At 49.3% G+C, this 19,470-nt stretch overlaps 1 protein-coding gene and 1 long non-coding RNA gene across 3 annotated transcripts; one reads left to right on the top strand and one right to left on the bottom strand.

Moving 5' to 3' along the window:
* Nucleotides 1-213: 213 nt before the first annotated feature.
* On the top strand, nucleotides 214-15,644 carry CSRNP1 (cysteine and serine rich nuclear protein 1). 2 transcript variants are annotated; one of them, XM_053960761.1, is made up of 5 exons: nucleotides 214-287; nucleotides 7,254-7,449; nucleotides 9,754-10,013; nucleotides 10,492-10,788; nucleotides 11,773-15,644. In XM_053960761.1, exons 2-5 carry the CDS (start codon nucleotides 7,278-7,280, stop codon nucleotides 12,754-12,756), a joined length of 1,713 nt encoding a protein of 570 aa, XP_053816736.1. In that variant the 5' UTR covers nucleotides 214-287; nucleotides 7,254-7,277; the 3' UTR covers nucleotides 12,757-15,644. The 2 variants fall into 2 exon arrangements, with proteins under 2 accessions (XP_053816736.1, XP_053816742.1); XM_053960767.1 differs by lacking the exon at nucleotides 214-287 and adding an exon at nucleotides 1,271-1,427.
* LOC128797872 (uncharacterized) lies at nucleotides 13,595-17,834 on the bottom strand. Its single transcript, XR_008434261.1, has 3 exons — nucleotides 17,568-17,834; nucleotides 15,902-15,957; nucleotides 13,595-13,681 (listed from the first exon to the last, which is right to left on the bottom strand). It is a non-coding gene; the product is annotated as an uncharacterized LOC128797872 (long non-coding RNA).
* Between the last annotated feature and the right edge of the window lie 1,636 nt (nucleotides 17,835-19,470).

The following is a 19,470-nucleotide window of genomic DNA, read 5'->3' on the forward strand; positions in this document are numbered from 1 at the left end:
GGGAAGATGCGGGGCGGTGCGGAGGGATGCGGGGCGGTGCGGGAAGATGCGGGGCGGTGCCTCCCGCCGCTCCTGACTCAGCGCCCCGCCCGGCGGGGGCAGGAAGCCGGGCGGGCCGGCCGGCCCCGCTACTGTCACCGCCTGCGTCAGAGCCCGGAGTTTTCCACTGACGGAAAAGGGCAGCGCGGGGCGGCGCAGCCCGGCCCGGCCCCGGCAGCGGAGCGGGAGGCGCCGCGCCAGGCACCGCCGCTGCAGCCGGAGCCGCCGCGCCGACACCGCCGCCGCAGGTAGGGACCGCCGCGGGCAGCCGGCGCCGGGATGGGGATGGGGGGGAGACGGCGTGGGCGCCGAGGGGGAGGCTCGCCTTTCACCACCGGGGGCTGCGGCTGCGGGGTCCGCTCGGTGCCTGCCCAGCGCGGGGTTCGGCCGCCGGGAGCCGGCTCGGAGCCGTCCCGCCGGCCGGGGGTCGCTGCCGGTGCCCGGCGCCCGTTGCCGGCGGTCGCGCCGCCCCGGCGCCGTCTGGCCGCGCTGCTCCTGCCCGCGGGCGAGCGGAGCCCGGCGGGGCTGCGGCTGGGGCTGAGCCGCCGGGAAGCTCCGGGAGCCGCCGGGGCAGCGGGACGGCGTTCCTTGGGGGAAGGGGTGCGGGTTTGCTGCGCCCCCGACCCACCCCCCCCGCACTTTGCCATCGGCTGTGCCGTACAGACAGCCGAACACCTTTATAATATTTATTAGGAGTAGCGCGGAGTTCCCCCCTCACCCCCGCCCCGGTAAGTCCAGGCTCCGCTCCATCCCCACGGCCGCGGTTCCAATTTTTTGATGTTGAGAGAAAGGCTGGGGGGGGGGGGGGGGGCGGGGGGAGCCTTGCCGGCTCGCTCTTCCCCAAATCCGCCCGGCTGGGGATGCTTTCCCGTCGCTACAGCAACACCTACCGACGGGCGCACGGAGGGACCGACGGGCGGACAGACGGAGCGGGGCACCCCCCCACACACCCCCCGCCTCCCGAAATAAGACATCGCGGCTTTTACAGCCCACCTGAAAAAAAGTGGGAAAAAAAAAAAAAAAAAACAAAAAGGATACTCCGTGTCCCGCCCCCAACTACTAAGTTTTATCAGGTTTTTGTAATTTTTTTTTTGTCTGCTTCCCCCCTCCCCCCCCCACTCCCTCCTCTATCCCCGGCATCCTCAAAAGTGTCTGTCACCTCCGAGTTACATAATGTCGCTGTAGGAAGAGGCTGACACACAGGGACAGCCCTTTCCCAAAGCAGCTCAGCCTTACTAACGCCTGAAATGCCAGCGCCTGGGTGGGATGGATGGAGAGAAAACCCTCGCGGCCGTTTACAAACCTCGAAGTCACAGAATGAGGGAGTCCTTAAGGCTGGAAAAGCCCTCTAAGATCCCCGAGTCCAACCCTTAACCCAGCACTGCCAGGTTAAGTCTTATCATTTGTTATCAGGAATTGATCACCAATTATTAATTGATTTTATTACTTTATTTTTCTCATGAAAATTATTTTAGTTTTGCTCTGCTGAGCAGTTTGCAGATGTAGCCCGTCAAGGTGTGTGTGGGGTGGGGGGGGCGGGGTTATTTTCAGGATGGTTGGGTTTGTTCTCCTCCCGGAGAGACTCCGCAGCTCCCGGCAAAGGCTTTAATAATTCAGCGCAGGAAATGCGTGCGTATATATAGCAGGGAAGGTAACGCACAGCGTGTACCTACAGGAGGACAAATATGGAAACCTGGTGTGAATTATTCATGAGGTGTGATCAAATAGAGGATTTTCCTAGACAAAGCACACTTCGCTGTTTTCCTGTTTGTTACAACACAATCTGCGCCGAGTACATCTGAACCTCCTTTCATTTCGGGCCGTGTCAGATAACCTTTAATGTATTTGCTGAAATTTTTTATTTACCTTTCAAGCTGTCGGTAAGAAGTGAGGGCTTGGTAGAAAAATCTGACAAGCCTTTTTTTTTTTTTTTTTTTTTTTTTTTCCCTTTCTCTATTTCTTTTTTCTTTGTGGCCTTCCAAAAATTAGTAGATGGAGTAAACACTTCTGCTGCTCCTTCCGGGGAAGGTGTTTTGCTTGTTCAGTCTCTGACAGGAGCATAAACTCATGGTGCTACGGACTGATTCATGCTCCCACTCCGCAGCACGACGTACTTCGGGTTTTGCTGTTGCATAGTAGGCAGAGGCTATTTTTAACCGGAGCAAGGTTATGAAACCTTAGACCCAGCTGGGTGAAAATAATCTGGTCTGAACTGGAAAGCACAGCTTTATGTGGCTGGGAACACGCGTGGGACTGTCCCCTGGAGGCTCCTGGTGGGATGATCCCGCTCCCCTTGGCTCCAGTCAGCTCCGAAATTGAGAAGTGTTGTCATCGGGAGGCTGGCACGGTGGCACAGGGGAAACCACTTAAGTAAATATGCAAAGAATTAAAATAGTTAAATGATTGAGCAATGAATTAGTGCTGATAGCGTGGCGATTATTAAATAACCCTGAGGTGTTACTGGGATCACCACTGCTGTTAGACACCGGGTTTCTGGGATAGCTGAGCGGGAAGCTCAGCTCCGCAGCACTTTTTGGGGATTCTCACACCGAGGTCTCTCTTTGCCCACAAGAAACGGCAGCGTGCAAACAAACACCAACCCCAGCAGCTCCCCCAGCGCTGCTCCATGAGCTGCCCTCGGAGCCGTACCTGGCTAAAATATGCGGTGATGTTTTTTAAACTAATATTTACTCCTGCTAGACCTGCACAGCCACTGCGGCTCTGGGGGAGGGAGCGGGAGCCGCTCTGACTCACGGCTCAGCACGGTCCTGAGCTCGCTCCCAGCACCTGAGCCCTCGTCCCGAGCTGGGAAGAGTCCACCTTGGTGTGCTGGAATAAGTCCACTTTGTCTTCCTGGGCTGCAAACAGATGGCTGAGCTTTAAAGTCAGCAAACCAGCTCAAAAAGTCACCAGAAATCAAATATTTTTAGTGCACTGTGCTGAGTTTTGGGGGGTCGGAGGGGTTGTTGTTTCCCTGGTGTTCCCTAAATCGCTTGGCAAAAGAAACTTTGGTTTCAATAACTCATGCACAGATCGGGATCCTTCCATTCTTTAGGATGCTCCACCGACCAAGCCCCAGAATTTGAAATATTCTTGCTCCCCGGGTGTTCTCCTGCAATACCATGGGAATTGTGGCACAAGCAAAGGCAGCTGCTGGAGTCGCTGTGAGGAGTTTCCTTTGCTTTGCCTGCACTGCTGCGATCGCCCGACGCTTCAAAGCACATCTACAGCCCCAAAATACAACACTGAAACATCTTCTCATAATTCTGCCCAAAGCCACGGTGCCTCTTTGTTCAGTCTCCTGGAGACTGGACACTGCTAGGGTTTTTTATTGCCTTCCTCTGCACTTGGCTAAACAAATGCCAAACCTTCTTAAATCTAAATTACTCAAAAATATTTACTGTTGAGACGTCGTCCAAGAGGAGGATAGTTAAAACATTAATTCCTTGCATTCCAGTGTATTAGGGCTTTACCCTGCAACTTGCTGGGTGCCAGAAATGGGACTTTGCAGATTGGATTCCCTTCCCCCCCAGCTGGACTGCCCCCTCCTATTCCCCCCACCCAAACTTTAATGCTTAAAAAAAAAAAAAAAAAAAAAAAAAAGAAAAAAAAAAAAGGAGGGAGAGAGAAAGAAAGGAATGCACATCTGGGCTAAATATTTGTTAGAAAGTATTCCCAGGATAGTGGGAGTTCTGGTGCCAGAGAGGAATTCCTGCGGGTTTGATCCATTGCATTATGTACTTGTTCCAAAAGCTGTTTTCAGTAAAATAGATGAGTAAGAAGTCTTAGCCAAGAACAGAATGTCTTTTTTGGCAACTGAAAGGAAGATAGGATTATTTTATTTCAGGTTATGTAAAAAAAAAAAAAAAGAGAAGGTGGTAAAATCCTGCACTCAGTGGTGCCTGCAGAGATTTGTAATGGCAAACTCAGATATTTGTTTTTTCCATGCTGCTGTGGACATTTTTGGGACTTGCTTTTAAGACACCACTGTGGGTTTAAGGTTCTTTGCAAAATTACTGCAATTAAAATATCCTCATTGTGCCTGAATGGGCCTCTGGGCTTTTTTGGCTGAGTGACCAGTGGCCTTGGTGACATGGCTTTAAAGGCAGCATCCAAATTGCTGGTGTGAATTCTGTCTCCACATGCCAGGGTGAGGAGGGGAGCAGAGGATCATCCTGGCTTTGACAGTAAAATGCCCATCCTGAGGATTTTTTGGAGTAGGGTAGAAGCAGACACTGATGGGTGAATCTCCACTACATCTCTCCTGAGAAGGATTTGAAAATTTGGCTTGGAAAACCTCACAGCCGTAAATCAGCGCTAAGGGGGAAGGTGTAACAGGAGAAAATCACTATATTTTGGCTGGTGGGCAGCAGGTTCACCAGCTTTTTCCCATTAGCTGGCAATCCTGTTTGCACAACGCCTCCTTTGCATTAACAAAACAATAGGTGTCTTAAAGAAGACAACGTGCCAAAAGTGGTTTTTTTTTTCCCCTATCCATTTGGCTCATTCTCATAGATGGGGAGCTGCACAAACCACCCTCCTGGCTGGTGATAGTATTTAAAAAATAAATAAATAGAATTGCACCATCTTATGCACAGCTTGCCTTGGCTCTGGCTTGGTGTTTGTGTTAGCTGGGTTCTCTGGCTGCAGGAGAGCGCTCTGGTTTCCCTGTGGGGTTGGTTTGGGGGGATGTGGTGCAGCCCCTGATGGGCTGTTGGGTTGCCAGGTGACCTGAGCATCAGGGCTGCTGCACCTTTGGTCCAGCCCTGGGAGTTATCCCTGTCTCAGCAGCATGACCTTGGCTGCTCCAGCAGCCTCCACTGTCTCCCACGGGACTTGGATGTGGTCAGGATCACATCTCTGAGGGTGTTTGCTGTTGGAAATGTGTCCTACAGGCATTTTAGGGAGCTGGTTCCTCCCTCCCTTGGCTATAGTGGCATCCCTCACTGTCATCCCTCTCTGTCCTGTGGAGCATTCTCTCTGCAGCAGGAACTGAGGCTCTTTCAAGCCACATGTGGGATTTTTTTTTTTTTTTTGCAATTTTTTTGCGCATTCCAGGTGGACAGTGAGGTCTGCAAACCTCTGCAAACAAAAAGCAGCCCAGGCTTTGATTTGGACCCCTGACATGGATTTGGAGAGTTTCTTTGCTCCTGGTTGTTTCTTAAAGCAAACATGAGACAGAGCAGGAGGCACATACACAAAAATAAGGCAAATAAAAAGTTTGTTTTTTGCTGTTTTGTGGCCACCTGCGAGCTCAGCTTTGCCATGGAGCAGGCAGGAAGGGGGTTAATCCAGGTGTCAGGTAGGACATGTGCTGCTGGGGCTGGAGGGTGGCCAAATCCACCTTCTCTGCATCTATTTTGGATTAAGGCCAACAAAACAACAACCCCTCTGTGGCAAAACCACCTGCAGCTCCAGGTCTGTTGAGGAGGAGGAGGAGGGATGGAGGGATCACTTCTCCCCAGGTTCAGGGGGACCTACTGGCCCTGTAAGCACGCCTTGCAGCGAATGATTAACTCCTCCAGGCCAGAGAAGTGCTTCAGCCAGGGACTTTTTTGACCTTTAAGGTGACTATTGTCTCCTGGGAAGCTGGTGGTAAACACAATTAGGGAGGGTTGGTGCAGGACTTGGAAGGAACTGTGTGCTCCTGTCCTGCAACGTGATACTGCTTGGTGCTGTCAGGACACTGAAAATCCCACGGTGGGGAGGTTCTGCAGCTGATGTGGTGTCTGTGCTGCCTCCTCAGGTCTGTCAGAAGGGCAGCTTTTGTGCTTTTTTTGTTTTGTTTTTTTTCTTTTTCAGAGACTTAAATTAACTTCAGACATGCAAAGCAGGGTGAGAAAGTGTTTGGGTTGCGAAGAATGAATTTGGCTGGTGGAGAGGTTTCGTGTGGTGGGAGGGGATGTGGACTGGGTGTCTGGCACCCCTGTATCTGCACTGTCACCATCCCAGGGCTGTCTACTGTCCCAGATTATCCAGGTTCTAGGGATGCTTTAGCTTTTGTGTATTATGGGGTGGCTGGTAGCATCCCACATTGCTGGGGCTTGCTGGAAGGAGTTCCTGGGCTGGTGCTGCCTCCTTCCCACCGTGGTTGTGCCTTACAGCCTGGTGGGATGGGGTCATGGCAAGCCACCCCTCAGGCAGCAGCCTGGCTCTCAGCTCTGGGGGTGGCTCACTGGCTCTCAAATAAGCTGGCAGTGCCTTCTGCAGGAGCAGGGGGAGCTGGGGTGGTGTTGCCGGAGTCTCAAAGGTGGAATAATCCATCATCAGTGCAGGAGCACCCGAGGCTGAGTGATGTCCATTAGAATCATAGAATATCCTGAGCTGAAGGGACCTACAAGGATCTTCAAGTCCCAGCTCCTGGCCATACACAGGACCAACCCAAGAATCCCACCTAAACGTACTGTGGGCAAAGTCTGTAGCTTTTGTGGGTTTTTTTTTTCATCTCCCAGATTTACACAAACTTTATAAAAGCAATGTTTAAAAGATGCAACACAGTTATTTTTGGCTTTCTTTTATTTTTTTTTTCCTTTAAGATGAGCAGGGGCAAAGCATGCAGGAAATTTAGGAATCTAGGCAAGTACAGAGCTCCTTTGTTTTTAATTAGCTGCGTTGTTTTTAATTGCTTCTATGCTTGATACATAACCCAGCCTAAACAAGAATAGCTTATTGAATGGGGGACTGACTATGAAAGGCACTGTGAGGAGAAGGGCTGTTCTTCACAGTTGATATATTTGTATTTCAGTGCTTCATTTAATAAGTCTGTTTCCCCGGGGGGCTGTAGCAAGTAAATCATGCCAACAGATTGTTTTCTGCAAACTGGCTTATTTTTGTAATTAGCAAGACGTTAAAGCTGTAACTGCATAGAAAGCGATCTGGGTGAGGAGTGAACATAAAAGAATTAGTAAGCAAAATGTAATACTTACTGTTTGATGACATTTGTGTTGATTGGATTGGTTTCTGGGCAGTTTGTTTTCTGGGATAGTCAATTTCTTCTGCAGTGTTGTGAAATGGGCGAGAAATTCATAGGTGTGCACAGCGAGTGTAGCAAGACGAGGTGTTTTAGGAGCAGCATTTTTTGGGAGTCACATCTGCATGGCCACGTGGATCTGATGGGGAAGCCTTGCTGGGGGTTACAGCTGTCCTGCTCATCACCAGAAACTGCCACGATTTCCCTGGCTTCATGTTGTTTTTTTTTTCCCTTTGTTTTCCAGTTATATGACAAAAACGGCGTCACCATGAGCGGAGTATTGAAAAGGAAGTATGAAGAGCTGGGGGATGACAGCACCTACTGCTCCTCCTCCTCCTGCTCCCCCCTCTCCTCCTCAGCATCCTCAGGCTGGGACACTGATGAGGAGAATTCCCGTGGAGAGCCCAAGCCCAGCTCTGCCTTAATGTCCAGCTTCACCCGTGAGTACCTCTGGCTTTCCCAGGACCAGCTGTGCCTCTGCACGGGTTTTTTGTAGGGTGGTGGTGGGTCATCACCACACACAGATCCCCTTGGGGTACACCTTTATGGCTAGAAGTGATTGTGGCACCTGCTGCCTGTCATGACACTGATTTATAATCATCCATCCTCCTCACAGTGGTCTTCCTCAGCACTTCCTTCCAGTATTTATTATTCCTTTGGAATATTTTTGCTGAAGTCCAGGTTTGCAGGAATCGAAACCCAAGGATGGGTGTGCAGAGGCATGTGAGTGCCTCCAAGCCTGTGCTGCAGGACCATCCCACCAACCCTCAACTCCCTGTCAAGCTGTTTCACAGGCAAAACCTAATCAGACAGCGAAGGCCCGTAATGCTGTTTTTTAAAAATGATTAACCAGTAGTGTAATTACCATTTCAGAACTTGTTTCCTACGTAGATTGGGTACTTTGCCAAAGAACATGACACGTTTGACATTGCCTCTGCTGCTAGTACAGATAAAAGCTATTTTGTTTTCCCAGCAATGTAAGTTTTGAGAGCTTTTAGGAAAACACACAGAAGGCAGTGTTGTAAAGCCCTTTATCTGCCATGTGAAGGGAAAAGTAAAAAGTACAATAGAAGAACATCTTCATGGAGGAGAAATAGTCCAACCTAGTAAATTATACTGAACACCCACTGTATATAGCAGTTAAGGTCCACTTAGCAGACATACACAAACACGCAGTGGTCTGAAAAGGCTTTAGAAGTCTTGTAATAATAAAGAGTCTCATTCTTGCTTGTCTTCCCAGGTTTTGTGACAAAACAATGAACTTTTTGTATTCTCTGGCTCAATTGGAAAAGGGTCAGGAATGGGAAAACAATTTCAGAGGAGGGGTGCAGGGAGAGAGAAGCAAATGCCAAAGTGCAGCAGCTCGGCCGATAGATGATTGTGGTGGTTAACTTGCCTTCTGATAAAGAGCTCATGTTTTAGGAGATTGAGTCAAGGTTATTGTGAAAATGCAACGCACAGTGCAAAGATATGATCAGAGTGACTGCAGGACCCAGTGTGAACCCCCAGCTATTGAGCAGAAGCTGCTGACACAGCTGGGTGAACACTTCTTTTTTATCTTTTTCTTTTTTTTTTCACATGAAACCGAAACACTGTATTGTGGCAAGTGAGACCTGTGAAGTGTGGGTGCAGTTAACTGTCCAGTCTTGCACTTTCACACCCTTTGGGGCCCGCCAAACCAGCCGAGCCCCTCGGGTTGTTGCAGTCTTTACCTTGGGTCCCACTGTAGGGCTGCTTGTGGCTTTGCCTCCCAAAGAGCAGGGCTTGATCCCAGCTCTGCAGCAGTCCCCATCCTTTCTGGGTTATTTTTTTCCATTGAGGCAACCAAGGCACCCCTGCACTAGCAGAGAATGGGACCAGAAATACCTCCCCACCACAAATTCGGGTGTAGCTGGCTCTTGTTCCTGCCACACTCACGCGGCTGTGCCTGGCTTTACTTTCTTGGCAAGCCACACTCGTGGAAACTCACTGACTCTGAACCTGCCCTGACTAATTAGTCATTAGTCCCCCTCCATCTCCTGTGTGTGCACGTGCAGCTGTGCAGGGCCAGCTATCTCTGGAGAGGCTCTGCTCTAAGTGATGTGTAGCATGTTTCAGCAGTTTAAGATAAACCAGAGTCGTGTATTGCCATGTTTACCCGGGGATCACCTGCGCAAAGATTAACATCTTTGCAGCTGCTCTCAAATGAGTCTCTTGAGAAAAAACCATAGATTCAGAGTTCCTCCCAGTGGATGGTGAAACGAAGCACCAGAAAAAACAGCCGTTTGGGCTATTTTCTGCCATGCCACAAAAGCTGGAGCCATGAAGAGCCAGGAGTACCAATGCCTTGGCCTGCCAGGTGCAGACCAGGGGCTCCTGAGCGTGGGGCAGAGTGGATTTAGAAGAGACAGATGTGTAGGATGGCTGGTTGCTTGTTCATTATGCTCTGCCACACGTGAAGAATAAGCAAATGGATGTTCCTGGGGGAAGTCAAGCGGGAAGGAGAAGCAGCAGCCACCTCGTAGGGTGAATCTCGTCGGTGACTCTGATGCAGCAGGGCTTGGCTTAGCTTCCTCTCCATCCTCATCCCACCTCTGAAGTGTTAGCTCCTAAAACAACACCAAGTGATGCTGTAGCCTTGTCCCAGCGTGTTCCTCTTGTGAGAGTAATTACAAGTCCTGCCTGTTTGTAGTATTTCTATTCCATCTGCAGCATGGCAGCACCGACTTAGTGCTTTTTCTTTTTTTCATTTCTCCCCTTTTTAGCCACGTCAATCCTGAAGAAATCCAAGCGACTAAAGAAGAACAATGTGGAGTTTGACCGGGTCACTGTGTTTTACTTCCCACGCTGCCAGGGCTTCACGAGCGTGCCTAGCCGTGGGGGCTGTACCCTGGGGATGGTGAGCAAACACAGCTCCTCCCGGCAGTTCACGCTGGCAGAGTTTTCAAAGGAGCAGGAAAACGTCCGTCGGGGCAAGCTCGAAGAGAAATTAAAAGAGGAGAAGTTGGAAGCGTTGAAATGGAAAGTGAGTGAGGAGCGTGGGGCTGGGTTGATGAGGAGCTGGTGGATGCTGTTGGTTAATTGGCCAGTTTTTAAGTAAAAGCCTCTGAGACCTGTAGGCATCAATCCTTAGCTCTCAGTTTGGGTCTCCAATAAAACACAGGCTCCAGTGGGGGATTTTCATTTAGTTCTCCACTTTTGAAAAGTGAGAAGACACAGAAGACATTTTTGCTCTTTTGGTAGTACCTCTCTGTCCTGGGATCCACTTGAGACTCTTCTTGGTGTCTCCCAAAGTATTTTCATTTCTGATTTAGACACTTGATATGCCAGGATGCATCCCCAGTCAGGTGTCAGATCTTTGTGGGCTCTGACTTAGATGTTGATCCTGAGGTTGGCCACCATGGGGTAGAGGTCATTCCTTTCTTGTTTCCCCTCAGCTGGGGGCTCCAATGGCTCTGAGTCCCAAACAAGCCCCTAATGCTTCATCCATTTTTTGCCCTCAGCTCACCATGAACGGCACCAAGGAGTCCGAAGAGGCCAACCAGCTCACCATCGAGGACATCTCCGACGACGACATCGACGTAAGCAACGTGGACCTGGAGGACGGCTTCTTCCTGCAGCCCTACCCCGCCAAGAAGAGGCGCGCGCTGCTGAAGGCCGTGGGGGTGAAGAAGATCGACAAGGAGGAGAAGCGGGAGCTGCACAACATCCGCCTGTCCCGGGAGGACTGCGGCTGCGACTGCCGCGAGGTCTGCGACCCCGAGACCTGCAGCTGCAGCTTGGCAGGCATTAAATGTCAGGTACAGCCTCACCCCTGGGCACGGGGGAAATGCCGTGGCTCAGAGCAAGGGGGTGTGAGCAAGTTGGACAGAGTTGGGGCAGCCTGTAAATCCATCTGCTCCCACCTGCGCTTGGCGGTGAGGAAAGCTCTTGGAGCATCCCTCAGGCTGCAAGGCAGTCACTGCTCGAAAGCAAATCCTCTTCCCAAATCACACGCACTGCCATCCCCACACTGCAGTGAGAATGTCCCCGCTGTACGTCCCCACGAGATCCATACCTGCTTGGTCTCCTGTTGGAGGTGGGCCACATGGCAGTGTCTGCAAGGAAGAGCTCCTTGCTCCTCACACGAGGCTGCTCTTTCTCCCCCTCCCCCAGGTTTTATTTTTAATTCCTTTTTCTTCTGGTGTGTGTCACAAATCACAGTGCGCTCAGGGAACGTGGGAGTGTCAGCTGAGCGTCAGCCCACAGCGGAGCTGTGCAGGCCACCTTCACAGAGGGATAATCCCCTTGTATTCAATTAGTGAGTTATATTTTACAAGGTATTTTTTGCGGGTGCCTGCCCAGCTGTATTTAGGGAGCCTCATTCCCTATTTCGGGCGCTGCTTTCTCCCTCTGTGCCGTGTTTGGAGGCTGGGGGTGGCGGAGGTGGGTGCACACGGGTGCTCCACGTGTGTGTCACAGCCCCCCTCTAGTGGCTGCTGCAGATCAGATAGCATTAAATAGCAATAAAGAAAAAACTCACTTTTGCTCCCTTACCTCTCCTTTTGGACCATTATATTTTGCTTTTTTTTTTTTTTTGGAATCTTTTTTCTTCACTTGTACTGAAATCCAGCTTATTATGACAAATCTTCAAAAGAGCAGGGTGTCGGTTTATTTTTTTTTTCCTGCTTTTAAACCCCTCAGCTGTTACTTGGTTTCTCAGGGCAGACAAGTCACTGGAAGTTTTGGTTTTATGCCACTGGGTTCAATCCTAACCCTCCCCCTCTGCTTCTCCCTGTTGCCAGATGGATCACACCTCCTTCCCCTGTGGCTGCACCAAGGACGGCTGTGGCAACACCGAGGGCAGGATCGAGTTCAACCAGGCCCGTGTGCAGACGCATTTCATCCACACCATCATGAAGCTGGAGCTGGAGAAGCAGCAGCAGAGCAGCGAGAAGGTGGCGGAGGCCGAGCCCCCTTTCCGGGAGCGGCTCCCTCCGCTGGGATGCGCGGCAGGGAAGGGCTCGCTGGAGGAGCGTGCGGTGCCGCTGGCACCTGCCTTCCAGTTCAGCCCTGACCTGGAGGCCCTGGGGGAGAACAGCTGCAGCAGTGACATGACAGACTCCTCCATCTCCTCCCACCCCAGCGAGGACCTGGAGGAGCCCTACGAGAGCCTCCCCTCCGACAAATCCCAGTCGGACGTGGACGACGACGGCTTGGCGCGCATCCTCCATTTCAACGACTCGGATGCCGAGGAAGAGAGCAGGCGTGGCCAGGATGACCTCGGCTGCTTCCATCCCACCGACTTCTTCATCGAGGACCACGGCAGCGAGGCCAAGCCTGTCCCTGGCCACTTGTCCCACCTCTCGGAGTGCCTGGATGAGAATGCCAACCAGGACAGCGGGGGTTTGCTGGAGGATGCAGCCCACGTGAGGTGCGATGGGCTGTCCTGCTGCGCCTCCTCCTCCACTGAGCCCTGCTCCAAGAGCTACGCTGACCTCAGCCTTTCCTCTGATTCCTTGGATTTCTTCCAGTCCTTCTCGGACTATAACTTGGGACCCCTTTACAACTCCTTAAAGGAGTATGAGAACCTGGATAACTTCTCAGCGTTACAGTTTCAGTTGCCTAATTTCCCTGGCTTCCCACAAGCTGGAGATCAGGGCTCCTGTTTCTTGGAGTCCCTCATTGGTTTGTCCGAATCCGTCCCTGAAACCCCGGCCCCTTTCACAGACAATCAACTTTTGGAGGATGCCATCAAGTCATCGCTGATGGAGACAGTGAAAGTGTGAAACACCAGTGTGGCTTGGGCAAGGACTCATGCAGAAAGGAAAAACAGAGGAACAGTTGGACAGGCAAACTTTCACTGAAAGGGTGGTGTGCTACTCAAATATAAGGAGGAAAAAACAGCAACAGCAGAAGACTTTCTAAGCAAATTAACTATTTTTGGTCTTTATATAACGTGGACATTTTGACATACTGCAGCTACAATCAGTTCTCTTGCTGTTTGTGCAAAAATTTCTAAACTTTCATGACGGGGTGGGGAAGGGAGGGAGGGAGAAAGACTTTCACATGAGAATTTCCTTGTGTTTTGTACGAAAAGACCTGTTGAGAAGAACTCCTCGCTAACGTTGCCAGTCATCCATACAGCCCCTTCTAGAAATGTTTCAGTGTTGCAGGAACTTTTTAAGGCAACTTTTTGAAGCTGTATTTATTGTGAAAATTTGTGGTTTGCGTAAGAGTTGGCCCAACGCACTCTTACGTTTAAATCTGATGAGGTTTACAGAAGAGATCCATACACTATATACATAATCATTCTTCATCTATTTATTGCAAATTCCAGAATTTAACTAGCCACTGAAGCTTGAACTAGCATGAAACCTTATTTAAATTGGTAATACCTCAGATGTATTATGTGTACAATCATATTTTTTTGCATAATATATCTGTATTTATTTATTTTCTACCTGTAGTACGTGAATAGCACTGTGGTTTGTCGATGACCTGGAAGGGCAATAAGGTCTTCAAGAGGAAGATGACCCTGATTTTTCTGAGTCTGAATGATGTTAGCTGTTTGGTCTTCACTTCACATTTCTATAAACACTGAACAGAAGTGGTGTGGGAGGGGAGGGATGAGGGAAGAGTTCATGCAACATCCCTTGGTTTCTCCCAGCCTTGTCGTAGACATGAGAACGGTGTCTGGTCTCCATAATGTCACTGTGGAGAGCAAAGAAAGTAAAACCTTCAACTATTTAAGAAGTAACATTAATACTAGCACGAAACAAAACCCAAACCCTTTTTGTAAATTATTTTATAATTTATTTAATTTCCTAGGGATTTGGCCATGAGATCTTTCCCCATCAGTTATGGTGCCTGAATATGCAGAGGAACTGTCAGCAGCGGTGGGGAGGTATAACCATAAGGACCTTGGCTGCCCTCATGGGGGGCTGTGGGAGAGCAAAGCCAAAACAGCAACAGTGCTCAAGCTCCTCAGCAATGCTCCTTAGGACTCCCCAGCACCGAGGATGTCGCAGCTCCAAAATCCAGTGGGTCACACTGGTTGTACTATATTTTTATATAGGTGAATCGAGTAATTCAAGCAAAACAGATGGATATGAAGTTTATTGGGTTATTTGTCCTGTGAGTACAGTTTTTGAAGACCTGAAGACCAAGCTGAAAAACTGAAGGCTTTTGGTTTTTAAAATGAGAGAAATATTTGTGTTTAGGAAGGATACTGGAGGCTGCCTTTTGGTATTTAAGTCAGTCTGAGAGCATGACACTGTTTGGCCACGAGATGTAACTGGACAAAAAATCTGTGCATCAGTGATACACTAAGTGCCTACACCAGTGGTATGGAAAAAGCAAAACGGATTTAAAACCTACTGGCTTTAAATTCCCCCTTGGAAAATTTGGTGATGGGAGTGATTCCTGGCATTACCAGCACAGGAGGAGGAGACAGTTCTGGTGTCCCCAGCTCTGCTGCCCTGGGAGCAGCTGGAGGGAACTTCTGGGGGTGCAGAGACACACAGACAAGGGAACCAACCCTGAAACATGGATTTGAGGATTTTTCTATTGGCTGAACTGTTTCTATCCCCAACCACAGGGATGGTGCTCTTGGATACCTGCTCTTCGACAGGTGCCTCACTGCAAACCTGCCGGCAATTTAGGAAACTTGTGGCGTACGAAACGTGGGTTGCTTGGGGTTTTTTAAAATCCTTATTATTGCTATTTAATTGTACATCTTCTCTGGTATTGAGCCGGTCAACTTGGAGGTGGAGCTGACCCCCCACGGCCACGAGCGGGTCCTGAGCCCGCGTCGCCGCCGCTTCCTCCTGCAAGGCATCGCCCCCGGGGCGACTGTAGGAATACTACTGGCAGATGGAGGATTTCCTGGATATATCTATTATTATTGTTATTATTATTATTATTATTATTTTTATTATTATTTTTCATTGTCGTCATTGTTTCTTTAGACTGAAAAAAATCCCCTTTTCGGTTATCTCCTAGGTGGTAGTTCCTTATCCTTCAGACTGCATCAAAAATACTGACAGTTGGAAGTCTGGTAGCGTTCTGTATTTATTGGCACTAATATATTTTGTAACATTCCTAGGTTTCTCTGCATATATATATTTATATATAAAATATATGCCTGTATTTTATATATATATATATATATATATATATATATACACACTTTTTTTAAATGAATGATTGGGATTGACTCCTGCCTTGTGGATTTTTTTTCAATAATTTATTCTTTTTATTTGTGTTGGTGCCAAAAAAGAAAAAAAATATTTTTTTTCTCTTTTTTTTTTTTTTTTTTCCCAGGGCACTGAATTGTAAATATATAATTTTTTTTTTCTTCTCGGTATCTGTGTAAAAAGTTGCCTGTTAAACAGTTTAAAAACTGGGTATTTATTGACACAATCTGTAATTATCTAATGTATTGGTTGAAACACTTTGGTTTCAACATAGCTTTATTTTAGCTTTCTTTGTGTATATATTGTGATTATGTTGCTTAAAGGTACAAGTTAAAAAAATGCTTTATTTTTACCTTATCCATTTGCATTTGTTTATAAAAAAAAAGCATATTTGTCTACAGCTGCTGTCTCTCATTTCATCAAAGCAATATGAAGAAATTTCCATTACACTTTCAATAAAAGAATTTTGTTTGAATACGGCAGTGTCTTCACTAATGTCCTTTGTGTGACACAATAACCTTTTCTGTTTTCTCTAAATAAAGTAAAAAATCAGTGCATGGGATGTGGTTTTCCCAAACTTTTTGGCCTTGTGGATGGTGGCTGCTTGTCTCTAAGGGAATGATGGAATAGACAACAGTCATGGCAGCATCCACATCACCAAGGAGAAATCTTGGGAAACCTTGGAAACCACTTTCCCTCCTGGGTTACAAACCATTTCTCATTGCCCCATGCCTACCCCATGGGACCTGGAAGGATGCAGCTGGACAGAAGCATCACCATGGTCCCGTGCCCCTGGGGAAAAACAGAAAAAATACTCTTGGTCATGGCAACAGCACGGAAAGAAGAGAGTAGCATGTGAAGCAACCCATGGTACAAACAGAAAAAGATGAATAAATCCCAGGAATCTAGATGGGGAAAAGCACACCTCTCCCATGGGTCTGTGGCTGTCAGCACAGGCATAAATCATAACCACTGCCATTGACCTGAAAGCAAGGGAAATTGGCCAAAGAATGCCATTGTCTAGTTTTCCATTGGGAATCCATTTTTAAAGGTTGCCATCTGCCCCCAGAGCAGAGAAGCTCAATTAATTGAATAAACTATTTGTTACAAATTATTTGCTGAGCTGTAAAAGCAGAAATACTGAAAAGAGGCTCATCCATGGAGGCTCTACAACACACAGTGAAGCTCAGCCTGTTTCCCCACCCAGAGGGATGTGTTTGGTTGTGTTTTATTTTGTTATGGAGTTTATGTCTGTAATTCCCTCTTACATTACCTATTTTCTGACTGGGAGCAGAATAGTCCCCAGCATACAGCTCCAGCTGCAGCACTGGTGGGTTTTTGGCTCACGGTGATGACTTTGTGTCGTGCCTTGGCACAAGACATCATCACCAGGGGACCCAACAGCCCCAAGGTGCTGCATCCCATCAACCAGCCTCTGGCATGGACATCCCCACAAGGAATGACAGAGTCCTGGAATGCTTTTGGGTTGGAAGGGATTATATTAAAGACCACCTAGTTCAACCCCTCTCCTAATGTCTTTCACTTCACCATGTGGTTCTAAGCCTCATTCAGCGTGGTTTTGAGCACTTCCAGGGATGGGGCATTCACAGCTTCTCTGGGCAACCTGTGCCAGGGCCTCACTACCCTCAGAGTAATTAATTTCCTCCTAATATCTAATGTAAACTTGCCCTCTGTCACTTTAAAGCCAGCTTCCCTGTCCTATCACTTTGTGCCCTTGTCCAAAGTTCCTCTCCAGCTCCTTTAGGCATGCTGCTTTGGATGCAGCCCACAATGTGGCTGGGGCTTCCTGGGCTGCCAGTGCACTTTGCCAGATTGTGTCCAGCCTTTCATCAATCCCCTGCCTCAAGTCCTTCTCCCCAGGGCTGCTCTCGAGCCATTCTCCGCCAAACCAATGTTTGTGTTTGGGATTGCCCTGACCCAGGTGCAGGACCTTGGTTTTTTTTTCCCATCCCATCCCAGTGACAGACTAAAACTCAAATGGGAACACGGCAATAATTGGCGATTCTGCAGTGCCCTTTCCCTGGGAAAGCCAAGCTGACCTCTGGTCTGAGTTAAAGCTTCAGCTCTGGGAAACTTCTGCTGAATTCCATGGAAAATGCTCTTGGATGGGCAGAGGAAGTCCCTGTTGCAGTAACACGGGGCTCGAAGCCCCAGGAATGCATCACCTGGGATGCTTTTATTGCCTCTGCAGAAGATCTAAGACTCCCTTACCCACTGCAGTGTCACGCTGCTCAGACACGCTTTACAAACCTGCCCTTTTTCCTTCTATCAGCCAGACAAACGACGAAAAAAAGATTTCCCCCCAAATCTCCAGCCTCCAGGGCAAGCATAAGACCCTATGGATGCCCTCAGTGCTGCAGAGCCAACACCCCTGCCCTCACCTTGCCCTGCAGCTCCTGGCTTGTTTGGTTTGGTTGGTTGGTTTGTTTGTTTTAAAGTTTCCTCTGACGGAGTTAAAGTCCATCCTATCCGTCAATTTTGTAGCTGCTCTCGACGAGAAAAGTCCTCGGAACTCTCATTGCCGCTCGGCGCCAGGTCTGGAGTCACCGAGGCTGGCGTCACAGCCTGTTCCCGTCCCCGGCGGCCCCGGGTCGCCAAGTGACTCATCCCTGTTCCGGAGGCAGCTCCGCCACCCGGGGACAAAATGCTTTCTAGTCTGGTGGCTGCACGCACAGCCCGACCCGTGCTGGCACCTCGGGACGAAACGAAAGCAGGCGATGAGTAATGCTGAGCCTCCGGGTGCTGCGAGCAGGGCTGCGCGCCGGGAAAGAAAAGGGAAAGAAATGGAAATAAAGAGGGTGGTGAAGCCCTAAGCGAGGTGGGGAGTGCACGGACGGGTTTGTTTGGGGTCGGTGAATCACCGATCGCCAGGTTTGGGAAGGAGAAGCGCTGCTTGGTGCCAAATGGGGTGGGAGTGGCAGCTGGGGTCACCGGGCTGGGACAGGTCTGTGTGCAGGCAGCTGGCTGGTTTCAGCCCTGCCAAGGAGAGTTGTGGGTTGCAGCTGGTTTAACCCCTTCCAAGGTGCAGCTCTGTAAAAGCAGAGTGGCTTTTAACAGCTTCAACAGCAGCACCTCACAGAGGGACCATCTCCAACCAGCCCAGAAACTCCTCCAGGGCTTCTCTGGCCTCACACTTCAAGGGAAATGTAAACTCCTCTTGGCAGAGAAGCTGTGATAAGCTGCTGCTTCCAGGCCATGAGGATGCTCTGAGAGCTGGAGGTGTTCATCTGGAGAAGGGAAGGCTCCAGGGAGACCTTAGAGCCCCTTCCAGAGCCTGAAGGTGCTACAGGAGAGCTGGAGAGGTACCTGGGACAAGAGCATGAAGTGATGGGTCAATGGCTTTAAAATGAAAAGGGAGAATGGCTTTCAACTGAAAGAGGGAAGGTTTGGGTTAGATATTGGAAAGAAATTCGTCCCTGTGAGGGTGGTGAGACGCTGCCCAGAGCAGTTCTGGATTCCCCATCCCTGGAAGTGTCCAAGGTCAGGTTGGACAAGGGTCTGAGCAACCTGGTCTAGTGGAAGGTGTCCCTGCTCATGGCAGAGGGTGGATGATCTTTAAGGTCCCTTTCAACCCAAACCAGGAGATGATTCTATGATTCTCCTCCACAGCTACGACCATTAGGAATTTTCAGGGCTGCTTAATCCACACACTCCCATCAGTTTGTTTTACCCCTCCCAGCCTGCTGCTGAATAAATGGCAGTATTGCCATCTACTGGGCAGCTGCCTCCTTCTCCCAACCTCCCAGCTGGCCAAATTGCTCCTGGGCAATGCTTGTCTCTGTGGGACCACGTGCACCACGTATCTCACTAAGATATCATAGTAAAAGAAAACAAAATACAGCTTCAATGGCCCACTGGGGTTTGGAGGAGAGATGGGGGTGTCCCGGGGCTTGGCTGGCCTGGCACACACATCCTCAGCTGGGTGAAACCATCTCCAGAAGGAAAATGGCTCAGACCCCCTCACCCCCATGGATGCACGTCAATTTTGACCAGGGAAGCTGAGTGAGGACAAAATGTGCCGGACATGCCTGACTCCATTACATCAGTAGGTGCATGAAACCCACCAAAATTGGAATATCTGTAACCACAGAGCTGAAATATTCTGTCACAAGCACACAGGCTTTTAGTCAGCCCAGCTGAGAAGGCTGAAAGGCTTGAGATTCCCTGCCGACCACATGAGCCACACACTGGGCTAAAACATAACAGACTTAATAACATTCAAGGATCTCCCTCCAAAATAAACCTGCTCCCCTGAGATCCTCTGCAAAGGAAACTATTATCTAT

The sequence above is a fragment of the Vidua chalybeata genome, chromosome 1 (assembly GCF_026979565.1).
Source record: "Vidua chalybeata isolate OUT-0048 chromosome 1, bVidCha1 merged haplotype, whole genome shotgun sequence".
NCBI lineage: Eukaryota > Metazoa > Chordata > Aves > Passeriformes > Viduidae > Vidua > Vidua chalybeata.